General features: G+C 39.2%; 1 protein-coding gene across 2 annotated transcripts in view; it reads right to left on the bottom strand.

Annotated features, from left to right (window-relative positions):
• khdrbs3 (KH domain containing, RNA binding, signal transduction associated 3) overlaps window positions 1-20,035 on the bottom strand; it is a 130,625-nt gene that overhangs the window by 70,593 nt on the left and 39,997 nt on the right. For both annotated transcript variants that reach the window (XR_007945016.1, XM_051955223.1), the window contains exon 2: window positions 10,497-10,615. Coding sequence is in view for 1 of the 2 variants with exons in the window: in XM_051955223.1 (XP_051811183.1) it covers window positions 10,497-10,615 (119 nt within the window). In the remaining variant the exon portion in view is untranslated. The remainder of the gene's footprint in view (window positions 1-10,496; window positions 10,616-20,035) is intronic.

The following is a 20,035-nucleotide window of genomic DNA, read 5'->3' as shown; positions in this document are numbered from 1 at the left end:
CTCACAATCGTATTGAGTGGAGGGTGAGGCTTCAATGCTTCCTTAAAATAGTAGCAAAGGAACTGTTTGATGGCACATTTGCACACAGGGAATTGCAAATGAAATGGCTCGAAAGACTGGAAATTACAGGATTGTGGGGTAAAAAAAATACCTGGTAACAACTCACAAAAACACAAGAGATTTAAGACAAAAACAATGTGAGAGAGGGAGCTCATGGCTACATCCCCAATATACAGGATACACTAAGGTATGTGCAATAAGTTAATATTATCAAATTACGTTGTGGAAATGATAGCAATGTTAATTGACTCATTGTTATTTAAAATAAACTGTCAGAGTCACACAAAGCACCAGAAGTCCTGGTCTTTGCATAATATCTATATTTTTCGCCCACAATACATTATCTTATCATACGAGATAATAACTTGTGCACACAAGATATTAGATCCATCTCATTTAGACAAGATAATTTGTGGATACACGTTGCGATCTTCTACATACTAGTGAAAAATCATCTTTCATCATCATCTTTCAGGACTCTAAGGGCTCTGTGAATCCCAAATGATTAACACGCAGAGACACCAGTAGCGCAGTCAGACAGTTTTAATAGGGGCAGCCAGACTGAGACCATTACTCACACTTGGGTGGCACAGTGTCTCGTTAATTTCTTTTTCTCTCTAGGCCAAATATTATTTATTTTGGCCAGTAATTCTTATTACATGTTTTCTGTAATCCTCAACTAATTTAACAGTTCAAGTTGTGCTTTTTTCACTGCAGGTGAAGCTTTTAAGATAATGACATTTTAAATCACATAGGATAGGGTACACATGAGGATCCACCTATAGTACATGTCCACACTTTTCAGTGACACTAGTGCAAAATATTCAAATGCTACGAAATCGGCGTAAACATTTTCTGTGTCGTCAGACCAGCAGTTCCAGTTCTATGAGTAGCCCTCTAACTTCGCTCGACTCCTGAAGGAAAAACATTTCCTGACTTCCAGTCCATATGTCCTGCTCCTATACTTTTCACAATGCCACATTTACTGAAGTTATGTTATTTGAACTATTTTCCCAAACATGTTCAAAATTCATAGTCGGAAGAAGATTAATTTTCCCTGGCTAAGGAGTAGCACTTTCTCATGACTAGAAGAATGACTTCAATGGGTAAAATTATGGGAGTTTCCCATTAAATGAGAAAAATCAACTAAAAAAAAACCAAAACTATGAAACTAGAAGTTTTACCAAACTTGGACCGCCCGGCGACACAGATGACCCCTGTGACCTTGAAAATGAGGTCACGGTCACCAAATTCGAACTTGACCTGTGTCTTATTATGATATACCTGTGTACCAAATATGGTGAGGCTACGTCAATATTTTATGGAGTTATCGCGCGGAAACCAAATTGTTACAGACAAACAACGGAACAAGCAAGCAAGACCTCGCAGCTCAAAACAATACCTTCCGGCAAACGACGTTTGTACGGGCGGCAATGAAACAAGAGATTTGAACCAAGGAATCAGCCGATAGCCCCTCTCCACAGGGAAGTGGTCAAATATTACTGTTCAGACTGTAATTAATCAGCGCAAAAATCTGAAATGATTTCTCACAATTCAACAGTAAATTAGGTCATGATAGCCCATAGCTTTATGTTCTGATATCAGATGATATATAACCCCAAATATGATGGAATATCTGCATGCAAGTTTTCAGTGTGCATCATTATCGTAATGAGCTTGTTTGAACTTGACCAACACTGGCGTGTCGCCGTCTATCAAAGGCTTCCCCGGCTGCTCTATAGCCATAAAAACACAAATGCTATCCATTCTACAGCGAGACATGTACGCAGACACTCAAAGTCATACAACCCAAACATGGACTAAACACAACTCCACCAGCAGCAGTAGATGGTCAGAGAGAGAAAGGGGGAGCGATGCTTTCCTCTGCCTCTCTATGTTTTCCTTTTACACTGAGTTATACAGCTGTCTCCCTCCACTATCTAGGTCATCAATTAGTGAGCAGGAGGTTAAAAAAAAAAGCAGCCAGTTTTGTTGTACACCTCACCTATATCTCTCCTGCCTTTTGTTCAGAAAGCAAGTGCTTATTAGGAAGCTCCTGCCAATTCCTGGGTGAGGGATTTGAGAGGCGAGCTTTAGTGATTCGCTCTAATGCAGTAACCGACTGTTGGGTTTTTATCCTAGCCAGGCTGAACTCCAGCAGTTCTCAGCTTCTGTATGCTTCTTCAGCTTTTATAATTACACCAAGTCCTGTGACTGGATCAGCACTTGCCTCCAAGTAAATACAGTGCCCCATTGTGCTAATTTCCAACCTTGGAAACAAGTAGGCTCCTAAAAAGTTACGACCTTGGATTAAAGACATGTCCAATTTCACATTAGGGTGTGTGGACTTTGATGCTAACTTAGCTCCTTTTGTTAGCTTCATGCATCACCTGAAACAACAGTTTAGTACTGCTAATGTAACCTGCACACTACTTAATTCCAAATATATTGGGCAGGACATGAAATGTTGGGTCAGGGAAATTCAATTTAAAATCATCTACGCAACCAAAATATGTCCTCCCTCTAATAGATTCAAGTGTAGAAAAGGATTATCAAAGGAGACAGCACCGCCGGGGCAAACAGAGGGTGTCTGGAAATGTTTTAAATGTGCTGAGTTTAACCGATGTCCTGCACATCCATCATTTCCACCTGGATAGAGCCTTGATCAGTGAGCTGTGCCATCTCTTGAACAATGATTTGCAGAGCCAGATCACACAGCCGACATCCTTCCACGTTCCTACAGCTTTTGTGCACCAATTCCATCCTTCTGACGGGTTGTGTATCGGACACGGTGTCCGGGATGCTTGTGTAGATATTTCAGTCCTCCGACTCCCAACTGCGTACTCGCCGATGGGTAAAAACGCTTGAACAAGCAGAAAAGCTTGTTTTCTGATCAAGAACAAAGCGTTGCTGTGTTCCTTTCAGTATTGCAGTGTAGAAGTCATATCAACTGTGCATACATGGGTGTCAGGCAGACAGCACAAAGGCGCACATTTACTGGAAGAGAAATAACCAGACAGACTGTGAAAGAGGAATTAATGCAGACATAAATTTACTGAGTTTGCAGAGCGACTGGGTTCTGTGAAATCAGGGACACAATTAGAGAGAGACTGGCTTTCTGGTGAGCTGAGAGGACAAATGCCCTTCTTCATTTTAGATACCGGCTTTTCAGTGGAGGACAGTTTAAAATAGAGACAGTATCTATTGAATGAGAAAAAATGTCACAATGGGCTTGCCTCATTACTTTGTGTTAACCAATCAGTCCACCAAAACACCTTAAAGAAAGTCTTCCTCTGAAGCATACGGAACTAATTACAGAATTTAATTTTCACCAGATTTTATGAATAGTGTGGGAAATGTAATTTCTGCACTGCAATTTTCAAGATCTGTTTTACAATAAAACTGAATTAGCAGCACAAAACACAATCTGAAGAAAAACACATTTTTCTATTAATTCTTAAACAATGTTGCTTTTGAGGGAGTTGTACTCTATTTACTGGTCTCAGCTGTCACATTCCTTTTTTGCTGTTTGTACGAGTATAGGATCATAAAAATAATCTAGTTAATAGTGTACACATTCAACTGACATAAGACTCCCAGGTATTTTAGGGGTAGAGTCTTCCAGCCAGCAGCTTTTATTAAATATCTGTTACCATGCTACCTTTTCGTCTGTCTGTGATAATGACTTAAAATGCCCCACAATTCATTTTACAAAACTAATTGGTCAAACTTGAGAAAGAACATGGCTATTAAAGATCAAATCTATAAATGCATAATACTAAAAACACTTTTGTTAGCTAAAGGGCACCTACAAGTACAAACAAAAAAACTGAATAATTGCTGTTTTGATTGAGAGCATTTTCATATGTACCGCAAATATCAACTAGTTCTCTTTATAAAAACCTTAAGCTGGTTAGTACAAGATGATGGCAGCAACACTTACAGTCATTGGCAATATTTTTGGGGACTGGTAGTTTAAAAGTAAATGTTCCAAATGTGACAACATGTTTAAGATTTACATTTTACAAGCACAACAAAGTGGAGCAGTTGAGGCACCACTAATGGAAAAAAAATGCATATTAGTGATGTACAGACCAGCGTTTATTAAATACCTGCACCAATCTGACCAATATGTGTCACCCAACCCACTAAAAGTATGTGTCAATCAATTACCTGAACCAAACTTAACCCAAGCCCAACCCCTGCGCTGAATGCCTCAACTATTGTCGGGAAATTTCTAATTCTACCATTTGTTTTTAGCTGTCTTAATTCCCTCACTGCTACATTTTTCTTAACTGCGTATTAGTGTAATAAATGAACACACCTTGAGATTTTATGCAGCAGTACATCCAGGTAGGGTTTTCTCTTGTTTCTTCCTTTAGACTACAGGCAGGACATATTCTAACCACTATCTCACACATACACCCATCCTAATTCTCACTCCCTCCTGGTGTTTTACATGATTTAAGATTATAGTTTCAGCCTCACTGGTGTTCCCAGTTAGAAAATTTAGCTCCGTCTATGAAAATAGTCCCAAAATGCGACTAAATGTTCAGTCTGGAGCCCTGAAACTGGAGTGATAATGACAGCCTATTGCACACAATGCTTCTGTAAGATTTTTAGAACTTAGTTCAAATGCTGTTTTGTTAACCTGTCTATTGATATGTTAGAATAGAATAGCTTTAGTTTAATCATACATGGGGACATGATGAAAATATAAAGGGTCTGAGTTATGTTCTACTAAGCTTACCTGAACACACCGGATCTTCCTGACCCGTGGACTAACCCATGATTTCATAGGCAAATCTACATCACTGCTGCCTACTTATTACCTCACTGATCCTCCGATTAGTTTGAATTTGACTTTATGAGAAAGTAAAAGCCCTAGTTTCTCTATACAGGTTGTAGGGAGGTCAAGGTGGACGAAAGACATAGAGCCAGATTTTTTTTTATACCGAAGCTCGGTGTTGACACCCAACTGTGGTTAGTTTTTGGCAACAAAAACACTTTATCTAGTGCAGCTACCAAGTTATTTTGTGGTTTTTGTTCACTACTAAAAATAAAAACATCTTATGATTTACCACTTGGGTTCTAAACAAAATTACAATTTCAAGTAATCAAATTAGACAATTTGCAAAGGCTGAAATTTTAGATGTGTGTTATGCAGCATATCTGGTCCAGGATTTAAATTTTTAACTCAGCAGTGTGGAACATTATTGCCTTCTTCCTTGTTTGAAAGTCACACTTATTGATGGTATAATCCTACATCACATTTAAATCTATTACACAGTAAATACTGAACAGACATTCGACTTATATTGCAAATCATAATGTCTGTCAGACACATTGCAATTCCATATTTCCCTTAAATCATTTGGCCCCAGAAGAGTTTCACTTTGTGCAGCATGCTCCCAAAACAATAAGGTTAGAAGATGCTTCAGTTACAATTTAAAGCGATAGTACTGCAAAAGATGTCAAGGACATAGACTGTATATATAGTGGACATAGCATCTGGCTCCAGAATTGAAGCCAACCCGGAAGTGTCAAAAACTTGCAATATCACGCCGTTCGCTAGGGTTGGCTCCAAAAAGCTTTTGCTCCATAGACCCCAATTCATTTTTGGAAAAAATAAAATTTGATAGACTGATTTTCTACAGCTCAGGATTTTTCTCCCATTAGTTTTCATGGTCAAAATGAGAGATCAGGTGGCTGATCTTAAAATAAATCAATACTGAACTTTAAATAAATCATTAAAGTTGGCGGAGCCAGGGGGCGTGGCTATACTTGATAGACAGCAACAGAAGCCTCTGCGGTAAAATGTGGGCGGGATAAGAGAGTCCTCAGCCAATCCTGCCCCTAGTTGCTCTCCGGTCCAGCCTGTTTGATGACGCTTTTTACGTCACTGGCTCCAAAAAATCCAAAACGGCGACCAGGAAGTAGCAAAATCCGGGCTTCATTTTCTCGGCGTTGAAACTAACGGGTGACGTCACGGTTAGTTTACGCCTGGTCAAGGGTATGAGACTTTGCTCATCAAAAATGTTTGACAATTGTATTAATAAAAATAAAAACTAATTAAAACTTTCAGTAGCTTTATGCTTCTCTCAAACTTTAACTGTTGCAAATCAAAGGCATATACAGAATACAAGGTTGAAGATTGACTAACTCGCAGCTGACTGCTTCAGTGGTCTATATTCCTAATTTAATTCATCTAATCATGTGAGCCCACAGTATAAGGGAAGAAAGAGAAGTTTAAGAGTTCAGCCTCCAGACACTGTCGCAGGTTAATTCAACCATGGGTATAATTACATCGACGTTACATGTGTTATGGACAATGCAGTGACGAGACATGCTATTCGTGTGACGCTACGTTCCTATTTAAAAAGAGATCATGCAGATTTGCTTAGTATTTGTTTAATGCCAGTAAATGTCAAAGAGAAGTCTTAATCCAGACATTTAAACACATCACCAGCCAGTCAGTACACTGGCACACATCTCATATGGACAATCCTCCAAATATGAGTCCCGCTGAACAAATATGAGTAATCCCTGCTGTTTATCAGATATCAGAATCTGTCTGACTTCTACGGTGATTGATGCTTTGGGGTTTGGCTAATGCTTTAGTTATCACGAGGGATTATGTGACTTACAAAAACCTGCCTGAGCTTCTGTACTGGTTCATGTCATTAAACTGTTTGAGAGGATTGTGCTGCTGCCGTCTGTAATCACCAGAATAAAAGCTGATGTGTTTAATCACAGGTTGTCACCTGCTGCTCTGTTGTGGTGTTAGTTGCATGAAAAATAAATAGATGCAAATGAAATGCAGAACAAAAAAAGATTGACAGAATTTGAATTGTTGCCTGTTGTCAGCTGAAACAAAACAAAAAAAAAACATTGCGTGGATGATTAGAAAGACATCAGACATGGATAGAGAAAGGACATATGACTAATCATACTAAACTTGAAGGGGGTGGGGTAGCTGAAGGAAAGGGGGACACATCAGATCTTTTCATCATTTGCTGAATGTATTACTGTGAGTCTGGCGAAAGGTGTGCTCACAGAGAGCCAGCACAGAGTGATTGCGCTGAGGACAGCAGGAGAGGAACGACAACAGAAGGATAAATCACTGCTCCCAGCACACAGAAAAGCCACAGACTGAACTGGAAATAAACCAGTGGGACTCCTTACGCCTCGCTAATGGCCTGTGGTGCTTTCTGCCAAAAGATGCTCTCTTAGAGAGGGCCCACAGATCCTGGAAATGTACAGATGAGCACTGATAGTGCACCAGTGTTCAAAAACTGCGATATTTTTAGTTCCTGAGTAGGTGTGACATTATGTGTCATGCTGGTTAAATCATGATTTAAAATCTCTATTTCTGTAGAAAAGGACTTAATTTAATCATGACTTCTTTTATAAAGCTGTTGGGAAAGCATCTGTGAGACATGAAACATTGTTTCTCTACAGTATTTAAATGTCCATTATACAACACCATGCAGCACTATGATATTACTTTTGCCAATCTCCTACAAAGTAAAACTGTATCAGTATTGAGTATTAAAAATCATTGCTGAAGAACAGCTCTACTTTATCACATAGAGTCAGCGATCTGGAACATGCTGCGTGGTGTCCTTGCACGCTTCATTTTGATAAAAAGCTATGTTGGCTGAGGATGGATTTAACCTCTCCGTACATGTTCCTAAATGGCTATTTGGAAAATGGTTGTGCCACTTCAATGCCAGAAGCCAAAAGGTGATGCTCACAGCTCAGGAGAAAACCCATTCCAGTCAGACCGATCACTCTTGCCATTGCTACCTGTCAGATAGAACAAATTGAATTTGTCTTCCTTCAGTGGCTTGTTGAAGCTCTAAACAGGATATTAGTGGCTCGACTTATCAAAGCTGTCAAAGCAAATGTGTTTAGCTGTAAACCTCGGAGACTCAGATCAGTCTCTGATAACACTACATACATGTGTAGCACAAACTCAGTCAGCATTTACCAAGATTGTTTTGCAGCACTAATTTAAGCTCTAGAACAGAAGGCATGTCAATGCCAAGGTCCTGTAGTAGAAAGCAAGTTTAACAAACCCAGGGTGTCTTTATTCAATGAACCTACAACTAGAACTGCGCAAAGCATACACATGAAGCTGGTTATCAGCTCAGTAAATCAACCCAGGCTTTCTAAATCAAGCTATTAATGTCTTATCATGAAAGGGGCAGAATTGACAGACGACCAAACTCTTTACAGCCACATATTGCTCACAAAAAGAAGAATGATCCTAAACCAATATGAGGAATTTGAAAAGCCTACAGGACAAAAGCATCACAGCTGCTGCAGCCAAAACCAGGAAAAAAAACTGACAATAAAATAAATTTAAAAAAAAGAAATCACAGACTGTGTGAATGTTGGCAAATAAGCTTATCAATATCCCTGCCCCATATATGGTACGATCTAACCAGAATTATAATTGTGTACAAGTTGCTTCAATATGGTTTCATATTCAGATATAGCTCAGTTAGAATTACATACTAATAATTTAAGTATAAGTAATTGCAAGCAAGAAAAAACCTTACTGCAAATCTTCTAAGGTTGATGTCCAAGTTTTAGTGTTTGTTTCTGTTTTTGGATCATAATTCTGCACAAATGCATACTGAATGTTATGGGAAAGGCCTATCAATTACTGGTCTTAACAGTGATCTAAAATTTGCACACACTGAGCTCTACAAGATCTTCTAGGAATGGGGATGACATCTTCTAAAACAATTGTCTTGTAGACACTATTTTATACACATTGATTTGTTATCTGGGACATAACCAGGTCATGTGTGCAGCATTAGTTGCCATTGTGATGTATTCCTGTAAGAAGTAAACCACCATTGTAGTTCTGCAAAAGCAGAGTTTAACCTTAAGCCACTGTGATCACCTTTGTAATACAGGCTTCTGGTGACTGATGAGTCCATGCACAAAACAAACAGCAGGTTTTAATTTGGTGGATAGCAGGTACATTTTTTATTGCAAGTAGGTTAGCCTGCTGATGAGTAAGCTCACTCAAAGCGGTGCTATGTGCTCCTTCATAAAACTTGCCCGTCGATGCTTCTTGTTTGACCTGGCACAAATCAGTGTTTGTTGAGCGTGTTCGGGGGATGTAGAGAAGGTGAAATTTATCTACATTTCAAATTAGGCGTAAAGCAAATCTAGGATGTTAAAACCACGGTATGTGTAAAACTGTCTAATTTTACAATTTTGAAAGCTGCAGCTTCCTTTTTGAACCCATATAGCCTTCATTTTTATGTGACAAATCCTTTCAATTAAAGAAAGCTCATAAAGGATGTGTTTGCCGCAGATGTGACGATTCTACTGTAGATCTACCACTAACTGTTAAATTAAGTGACAGGTTTGAATTTAAATAAAACCTTCTAAATAACAGATTTTGACACCAGAGGCGTCAAAGTGAAATTGCCGCTATTTTACTGTGCATGCCATTAAAATTTGTGTGAAGCTGAACGGCAAAGTATCTTCTTTGGGAAACTAATACCGGTTCTGTGTTTGACTCCTGTGCAGTGTTTCCTTCCACTTGTCCTGTTACTGCTGTCCTCCCCTCTGGAGGACTGAGGTGAAAACTTGAGTGATGTCCCCAGCCCAGGAGTGGCCCGCTCACTTTTACACTAGCCTCCTCTTCGTGCTCCCAGTGGGAAATCCCTGTCGTGCATCGAGCTTGTGGCTCCAATAAACTTCGCTGCCATTGAAGCCTCCTCGTGGCAGGTGAGGCTGAAGTGCTTTCAAATGTGGCAACAGTGTTATCGCTCAAAACAGCTTCACATGGAGGTCATTGTGAAGCTCACTGTCTTGGAGTATATATGTGACATATGGGCTGCATTGCCGACATATTCACTGTAGAAGCTGTTAATTCTCATGAAAGAAAGACTTTCAGAGCTTGAAACCCGACCTAGAATCCACCATGTATCATAAGAAACCCACTGCACACTCCAGAAAATGAAACCCACTGCGAGATAATTCCTTTAAATCATATATTCATAAATATTCATTGACAAATTAATATACCGAGACATCAAAGAGTCATTGGCCAAGGTCAGTGCAATGGAGAGGTGTGTGTGTGTGTATGAGAGAGGAGGAGTGAGAACTACATCTGTAACATTTCAAAAGCTTAAACAATTCTTCAGACACTAAGCAACATCCTTAACATAGTTCTACCCCAATTCTGTCAGACAACTCTCTGCTTGAACACCATCTTCCAGATATGCTACATCTAATAACATAAAGCATCAACAAAAAGTGTCAAGTGGCTGTTGCAAGGAATTTAAATCAAAAACCAGCGCCACTGTAGTTGACTTCATTATCTATAAATAACACAATCTAAAATTCTCTATCTGCGCACATCACATTCCTCGAGAAGTCTCTGGTGGTGGTACTATAACACTTACTTTAGGAAACTGCTTGACTGGTATTAAAACTTTCTGGCCCAGTTTCATGTTCTTGTTGATGACGACGTCGATGAACTTCTCCTCTTCCTTCCCCTCATCTTTCTGAATTTTTTCAATTTCTAGAAAGAAGGGAGAAAAAAGTAATGAGTCAAAGTTTGATTCTCCTGTGATACTGTGTTGAGTCAAACAGTGTTTGACAGTGTTTTTTCTTTTGTCACTCATGGGTACAAAGCAGGATGTCTGGATATGAACTCTGACTTTCAGAGGTTGTGATGAGCACTTGAGATGTCTGTGTTTCATGGACAAGATTGCCTGGCATCAGAGGTAGTTGTTAGTTGCACCCCAATATTTAAGAACTCTATCGATCTTTCATCTCACTGGGGTTGATTTTTTTTTTTTTCAAAATGTTTAACTACTCCTTCAACTTTAGAAATCAGATGATTAACGTACCTCCGCCTAAATTGAGAGGAAAAATTCAAAAGGACGCTTACATTTTTCAAAGTGACATATTCAAACAGCATCCTCACAGTTAATAAGCTGAAACCAGCCAATGTTTGGCTTTTTTTATTTACACTGAGAGGAACCCTGTGTCAGATAATGGGGGAGGTTGAACCCAAAATGCAGGCACCACAGGAGGCAGACTGGTGTTCGAAACAAGGATTTTATTTAAAAAAAAGATAAAGAAACACAAAACGATTTGACTTACAAGAAGTGTCCAAGCGAGGGTGGCAACAGACCAGAACTAAGGCAGGGTGGCGGAAAGGGAGTCAGAAGCAATAATGAACCAGGCTTTACTTGCCACTGATTGCTGATCAGCTTCAGCTGCGGTCCCTCTGCAGCTGGAGCAAATGCTCTGATATGATGAGCAGCACAGCCAGAGGTGCAGCACAGAGGGGGGCGGAGCCAAGAGACAGAGCAGGGGACAGGAGAGAGAGCAAGGGAGAGATGGCAGAAGGGGGGGGAAGGGGAGACAAGGAAGCAAGAAGTTAGGAGAAAAGGAGGGAGAGAGAGGAGAAGAGAGGAAAGAAGAGGACAGCAAGGGACCATGGCTGGACTATGACACCCTGCCAATATTAGGCTCCACATAAAAGTCAGTTTACTCTACATCTAAAGTACAACACCACCACTGACAGCAGTATAACGTCCGTGGGTCTGGTAGAGGGACAAAATAATGCCATGCCAGCTTGAAAACCTAGCAGCAGTGGCTGTCACTGATTTTTGATCTTCTCCCGAGCAGCAGATTTGTTCAGTCTTTTTAAACCTAGAAAATCAACCTTATCTATTCAGTTTTTACTGACAAAATGTTAGTTCCCTTCAGCGTCACTCACCTCACCTATTGGCTGTGGCGCGGTCACCATTAATACTTTGTAATTTGAGCGGAGACACCGATTTACTTGAGCAGACACGACTTGTGCTACAGTCCCTTTCATGTGCTTGGAAAAAATGAAGGGGAGGACACTGGAGCTTGCACCTCCAGGCTACCAAAAATACTGGCTGTCACGCTTCCTCTTTCGGGAGAGGTAGACTTTGATGTATTTGGAGATGTAACCTTGAACGTTTAATCAGATGGATAACATCTGTGTTTCAGTGCCAGGAAAATGGTTTTGCAGAGAGGGCAGCAGGGAGGTCTACGACAAAGACTCCAGGCTAAAAGCCCGGCAGGGGAAAGGGTGAGGCAGAGGGCGAACTCTATCACAGATATATTTCTCCTGTGTAAAATGATTTTTGAACAGAGGGAGAAAAAAAAATCTGATTAAAACAGAGAAATCATGACGCTTTAGCTTTTTCAGTTCACATTTTTGAAGACTGGTTCAGATGGGATGATGATTAGATTGAGGCAAAATAAGCTCTGTTTTTAATCTGAAAACATGATAAACTCAAACATGCTCACATGTTCAAACACCATGAGCAGATACACCACATACCCATTTTTTCAATTACGCCGAGCTGAGCATATCAGCACCACAAATTGGAAACTCAAAAGGCAATTGTGGTTTCTCAACAAAGCACTGCACCATTACATTAGCAAAATGTAATTAAAACCTTTGATATGAGTTTTAAGGAGGATAAAAGAAGTATCAGTGAGACTGAGATATCTTTAAGCTTCAGTTTATCCCAAGGGGGGCAGAGAGTGCACACGTTCTGAGAAACGACAACATTAATATTTATGCATCGCCTAGCAACATGCCAAGACGGAGTTTCCTCCTTCCACCAGGCGTTGTCCTCAAAACATTCCGGCTGTGATGTGTTGGGAGATTGTGACTGAGATTGTACTTCAACTGCAATTTTTTTTTCTTCTTCGTCTGAAGCCTACAGCACAATTTCTCCAACTTGCTCACCAGGAAAATTTTGCATTTCAAGTCCAAATAAACCCCAGCAGGGCACAGCAATCAATCGGGAGGTGTAATAAGGATCCAAAACTGCAGCTTCAAATGATCTCCTCTCTGAACATGGCATCACAGAATCAGCTAGTGTAAATTAGCTAACCACAGTTCTCTGTAAAAAAAAAGATCTTGTTTGCATCGCAGTTTATGAGGGAGAAAATGTGGCGGCGTGAACTGAGAACCACCTCCACCTCAGAGTCATTACCAAGCGCTCAAACAAAAGAGATCAAACATGCACCGCTGACACATGCACAATGTGCCTGTTGCTTCTTTTTTTTACTTTCCTACCAGCTCCATCAGATCCCAACTGTTCCAACTCCATTCGGCTGGTTGAGAGGCACAGCACAAAGCTTTCTTGAATCTGCACCATGGAATCCGGGAATTCAATGAAAAATGTCATTAAAAGTCTTTTGAACAATTGTTACGGTTGCTGTTCTTTTGTTGAATCATATATGTGAAGTTATTTGAAGATGGAAAGGAATCGATAGGCTGAAAAAGGTCTTAAATCCAATATATCTCAGCTGCTCAGACCCAAATGGAAAGAATGAAAATATTGAATTCTGAACATTTTTTTTTGCTTTTTTCAAAACATGCAATGTTTAGCTCTGTGGGCTCTTGAGGAACCATGTGGCCTATATATTATTGAATATGTATGTAGCCTACATCCTGTTCCCCTACTGAGGACTGTTGCCACTGAAACATGTTTTTCTTATTGCTGAGAAGCCACTGAATTCTTTCTGTTCCTTTGCTTCTAGAGTCAAATGGACAAATAAATACATCCTATGGAAATTCTTGGCTTCTTGATATATTTGGACAAGCAAACACTTGATCATCATTGAGACAGATACACAAAAAAATACATACACTGATACAAAGGTAGAACTAACATTTTTTGGAAAACTAATCACACCTCCAAATCCATCAAGATTTAACCAGGAGTTCCAGATTAGGTGCTGATGAGTAGAACCTCCTTTGAGAGTTAGACATGAAATTTGTCTTTTTTAAACCTCGACATCTTGGCTCTGCTGTTTTCTTAACAGGAAAAAACCTTTACTGTCTGCCAACAACAGTAGAGCAAAACTACAGTTTGCCAATGAACATACATTGAAAGAGCAGATCTTTTGGGAAAACAAAACCAAGGAGATGTTTGGTCAAATTAACAGTAGACAACTGTGGAGCAGACCAAAGACAGCATTTCAGGAGAAGAAGCACAAGTCAGTTGTGAAGCATCATGGTGCAAATGTTGCGGTTTCGGGGTTAGTTTGCTATCTAAGAGCCTCGGCAGCTCCCAGTCATTTATTCAACTTTATATCAATTGGTGCTTTATATCAAAGAGTGTGTGAAGATAATATTGTAATCTAGAGGCAGACATTGGAAGCACACCGGCAAATTTACCAAGGAAAGGCTCAAAAAGAACAATCGTTTGGTAATAGAATGTCAAGTCCAGACCCGTCAAAATGGGCGGTACATGTAAAACAAAAAAAATCTCAAAATGACCTTGCAACAGTGTAATCAAAAAATACAGTAAGTAATGTAAGGCACTGATATACATTTGTGCAAAGTGCCTAGAAAAAGTTATTCCTGCAGAAAGTGCCATTCTAGCTTCTGAGGCCGAGAGCGTATTTGTTGTTTCCACAGACAAACATTACATCTGTTGAAGTTTTTGTGGAATACATGATGCTGTTATCATTTGGGAGCATGGTTCATCGCTACAACGAAGGAATGCAAAAACAGTACCTGCAGTATGTAGCTCTAACCCACTTTATTTGAAGGTAAAACCAAAATGTAAGCACACCTGCTACATAAGCCAAAACAGGCTTTCTAGCTTTTGGGCTTGCTTCCATGTTGTGGCCTTCCTCCCAGTGGCCCTGTCTGTGCAAACAGAGAAATAGACAAAGTGCTAGTTGGGTCAGCTACCACACCTCTCCAATTTTGCAGCTGGGGGGACAGTTCATTTAACTTCTTGAAACCGACAATTGGACAGTGATACATTGACTGGCAGAGTGTGAGGATTTCTCTCTAAAGTTCTCTTTCTTTATTCTACAACTACTTCCATCATTTTTCTTGCGTGTGTTCTTGTATTCCCAGCAACGATATTGCATTTGAGGAAAGACCATTGAAAAGTGTGCAATCTTATCCCCCATTCATCACGTCATGCCCCCTCTGTAGCAGCAGGTTTTTCATTAAGCCTTCAAGTGTGGCCATTTGGAGCAGTTATAAACCCTTTCATAATAAGATATGGTCACACAATCTCAATGACCAGCACAATAGCAAACATATGTTATAATACATTGGAATTGCCGTTTACTCTTTGTGGAATCCAATTATTTTAGTGGCTCAGTCAGTAAAAATACCTAACTAAAACGGTATATTTTGCTGAATTTGCAGGCTCTCTGTACAACATGGCACATATTGAACTGAGGGAATTAAATTAAGTAAGCTTGCTCCTCAGCAATAAGAAAAACCAACAAGTTTCAACACTAACAGCCCTCGTCAGGGGAACAGGATATACAGACTTCACAGACCAAGGAGTCAGCTTGAAGCGTAACTTAAGAAAATCTTCAAAATTCAGTATCTTATTCATTCATTCCATATGGGCTCTCACAGCTGAGTCATATTGGCTTAAAAGTCTTCTCATTTTTTTCCACATAACTTCACCAGCCAACACTGTTGCTTGATGGTGTTCGTAGAACTTGGCAATTAGCAGGCAGTGTACAAAACTTACAAAAATAAAAAATAAAGCCCCAGTCAAAATAAACCACAAAAACACACCAACAGCATCTCATTTTACCATCGAGATTCTGGTTTACCCTAAGTTTGGGAGTTTTTAGAAAGTTTCTCTTGCCTGAAACATGTCAACTTTACAACCTTTGCACACATTAAAACTATATTTACGGTCTATAAAATGGCTCCGCCTGGGTGATGACACCCCACAACGGGACACCATCCCAGCCGTCTGCTTTCCTGTTAGGAATGGAATCACTTAAAAGCAGCTCTGTGATTTAGACCTTCCCATTTAAAATTCATAAGCTGGGTAGATTTTGTGGGATTATGCATGACTTCAGTGGCGTGCTGGAGAGTGGAGTTGGGGACGGTGGCAACTGGGTCATTAAGTCTTCCAATTTCATGTTGAGGGGTGAGGCACATCATAAATACACTATCTGCACACTGCATGTGCCCGCTTTGTCACCAGACAAGATGACAAGAATTTGGCAAGTACCTTTTAAAGGATCTTGTAGCGCAGATGTAGGGAATGAATTGTGTGTCATTTTGATCTGTGATGCCAAAAAAAATCATGTAAACTTTGTTATTTATTTGTTTCCTTATTGTAAATGGGTTGCCTTAGTTTTTTACGAATTAAAAATTCAATGAAATGATGAAAGTGAGCCTGCAGTAGAGAATCACTTTCCTGTACAACAAAACTGCATCCTTAGCCACTTTTAGAAGGAATCATATTTTCTTCTGGATCAGGTTTGCTTGTAACCCCAGATATTTCAAATTGACCAATCTTTGCCATTTATTTTATTGCTTAACTGTTGCTTCTTTTCAGCCAATCATCAACCAGTTGTTTATTAGATGGAGTGAGAATCATCAACCTGGTAACCCAGAAAACGAGAATTAAATTGTATAAGAATAATCTAAGAACTCCTAAATGTCGATACACTTAACAATCGGTTTAGTATAAAAACTTACCAATGTGAGAGCTGCACCTACAGCATTTACTGCTGCTAAATTTCAATAAGCCTATTTGCAGCTGAAAGCACAGCTCATTATGAACCCCTTAATGCTAAGCTATGCATTTTAATGGTCTGAAAAGTTACTTTTCCTGATGTTAAACACCAGCTTTGAAAGAAAATGAAAAACATTTTATTGCAAGTTCTTAGTTAGAGCCAGTTTAGACAGCATAGCATTAAGCTAACTGATTAACACAAATACCAGCACCTCCCACGTCAAAAAAGTACCAGCATTTGTTATCTGTCTTTAAAAAGAGCTACAACCACAGGATATTTTGGACAAACAATGGTAAATTCATTCACAGAGCCTGCATGCTAAGCTAGCCTAACTGCCTTCCGACTCGCTGGTTAATGCACATGCATAAGAAGAATGTTTATCCTGTCATTGTCCCCTGATAAGCAGAGTTAACAAAATGCTGAAATTTTCATACAATGTCAGTGAAAAAGCTGTGGAAAACACCCATGTTCTTTCATTTATGTGTAAGCTGGATTAAAACCCACAATGTACGAAGTTTAACACAGGGAACACCAATGTATTAATGGACAACACTGCCGTGAATAGTTGCTTTACACACCAATATGTGGAATGTTTCACTTCTTGGATAATCTTAGTTCCATTTCCTTCTAAGTGATTACTAATAATATCAAAATGTGTAGAGCCAGTGTTGCTTTAATTTCAATGTGAAAAAACAGTATCGGGTCAGCAGTTCTCTAATGAGGCGGTGTGTGTGCCTTCAGAGGTGTCACTTTGGTAAACAACATGTATGAAGCTAAAGTTCACAGCTAACACATATGACAAGCGCATTCTCCCTGGTGCATGTACTGATTTAAACACAATTATCCAAGCTCACAGTGGCTTTTCATGCTGAAGGATATTCTCACACTAGTTTGTGTCCCAAATCTCAAATGAGCACTGGCTTTGAATTATAGATCAAATGACACCTTCTTTATGGTGTGTGTGAAAGCTGCAGATGTGACAAAGGAAGTATGGACATAAATGAAAGCCTAACCGGTGTTTTCTTTCACACGAAGAGTGGTGAGCTATAGTAACCCCACACCTTGGTTCAATTTAGCGGAACTGACTGCTCTTTGGAATTAATTGTACATAGAAAGTGTTTCATGCCACAGTTTCTTATGTGAGTGGCTTAACTTACAGGTTTATCTAACAGTTGCAGTTATCTATCTATGGTGCCCCCAGGCAGTGTACACTTCTTATGGGAACCTTTTAGCAGCACTAAAGACAGGCTGTCAGGAGTGACATCAGCCTTTATACTCTATTAACAAATGTGCCTTTGGTCTCAAATAAGAGGAGAAACATCTGACATTTCAATTAAGGAGCACTGCTATTTTTTCATTGTGTTTCATGTAACATGTTACCGCTTCAGCTGCATTTCTTATCTCTTGGCAATGCAGCTCCTCACTATGAAATACTCAGCAAAACTCACAATATTCTGTATTCATTTGCGTTTTATGAATGTTATTATCATTTGCACCACTCTTCATTTCACCAGTCCAGGCAGGATGCACCTGCGTAGAAAAAGCTTAGGTCTCAGTGTGTTTCCTTGCGTAAATAATTGAATTGAAAATTGGAAGACAGTGAGTTTCTCTTCCGCTGCAGCAAGTGTCTGAAGCAATAAAAACATATCTTGTCTAAACAGCACAATGGTCGTTTATCGGCAGCTTTCCTCCACTTCCTTCAATCAGCTGATGCGATGTGCTGCTGTCTGCGGCCGACAGACTCATTATTTTGTTGTTTTGCAATTATGGGTCAAATAAATGAAATGCTCAAACAGGAATGCCACATTATTAGTCTCATTTCCCAGCTTCTATCCACACACATGCAAATATAAACCCCGTCAAAGGACATTCAGGTCACTCGGGAAGTTAAAATATTCAAACTAAAATGAAACTATATTCAAGATGGAACCTTGCTGAGAAGTAAAACCTCTTATTTTCATGCACGGCCCTTCAAAAACAATTCTCCCTATCAGTTTCTTATATAGAAAGAGGGAATTTTACATGAGCACAAAATGTTCAGTGTTTTCAAAGTGGGCTGAGTTGAACTGGACATCCATGTACCAATCCTTTTACAACATTTCAATGGAATTCGTGTCTTTAGCATTGTGCATCAATAGTATACCTTTTGTTAAACTGTGGTCTTAAGTGGCAGGTAGGAAGGCAAATTTTGAACACTTCTTTTTTTTTTTTTGCGTGACAACCTGCAGCCACATCAATCATTGCTTAATCGATAGCACAAAATGAACTCAATGGACATCTCTCTGTGTTGTGATACAGCAGCTTTGAATGCAGTCACAAGACATAAGGTCATCATAAGCCACAGGGATGCTGTCTTAGCCCATTTCATCTCACCTACTGAAGTCAGCACTAAGACAGCATCAGTAGGCTTTAAGTGACACAGAACATGTTCTCATGGTGACCATTTATTAGCTAAACTGTAATGCTCTCTGCTTCCCAACACTTAAGTGCCAGTAGTTTGAGTGACTATCTCCTTATGTGGCTACAGTGTTAAACATGTGCTGCTACTAATCTACAATACATTTTCTGACATGTATGTCATTTGTCTCGAGTTAATGCATTCTTAGTCAATGCAATTATTAACCACATTTAATCAATCAGCTGATAATCATTACTATCCTTACTGACAAGCAATGGCCACAAAACATTGATTTTTCCATACTAAGGAACTGAGGTAATAGCAGCTAGTATAACCCCCAGAGTATTGAACAGAGAGTTTCTTTCATTTATTTTAACTTTTATTAGGAGTATTGTGGTATTTATTCTTTTATATTTTACATTGTTTTACTTTAGTGTTTTATAGAAAAAATATAGGGGTGAGAACTAAGGTTTCACAGGTTTCATGCTACACTGAAATTCAACTTTTGTTTCGTTTTTCTGTGCTAATGTCCAATTTATAATAGCAGGATTCTAAAGCTTGAAACATTGTTGACCTCTTTGCTATTTTTCTAAATGGCAACAACAGCATGGCTGCAAATAACAGTTATTTTCATGACGGATGAATCTTCCTGATGGCAAATATATTTTGGATTAATTATTTATTTGACAGTTGTATGAAATGTCAAAGTGTTTTAAAAAATGTCAGTCACAACCTCACATCATCCACGGTGATGCCTTCAAAAGTCTTGTTTTGTCTGACAAGAAAGTATTCACTTTCAGTTACTATTAGACATGTCAGAAACATGAAACAAATCCTGGTATTAGAGAAACTAAACCTTTTTTCTCCACTTTTAAACCCAAATAAATCTCATTTTAAATAAATCTTTTTTTTGGATTAGTAATCAATACATTTTTTTTCACCTCCACATGGCAACACTCAAATCTTTCATCATTCCAGGTACAGCATATCATAAGACATAATCTTGACCCATGAGTACAAAATTGA

This window comes from Acanthochromis polyacanthus, chromosome 11 (genome assembly GCF_021347895.1).
Source record: "Acanthochromis polyacanthus isolate Apoly-LR-REF ecotype Palm Island chromosome 11, KAUST_Apoly_ChrSc, whole genome shotgun sequence".
Classification (NCBI taxonomy): Eukaryota; Metazoa; Chordata; class Actinopteri; family Pomacentridae; genus Acanthochromis; species Acanthochromis polyacanthus.
The sequence above is the reverse complement of the archived record's forward strand: the minus strand, read 5'-3'. Positions and strand labels throughout refer to the sequence as shown.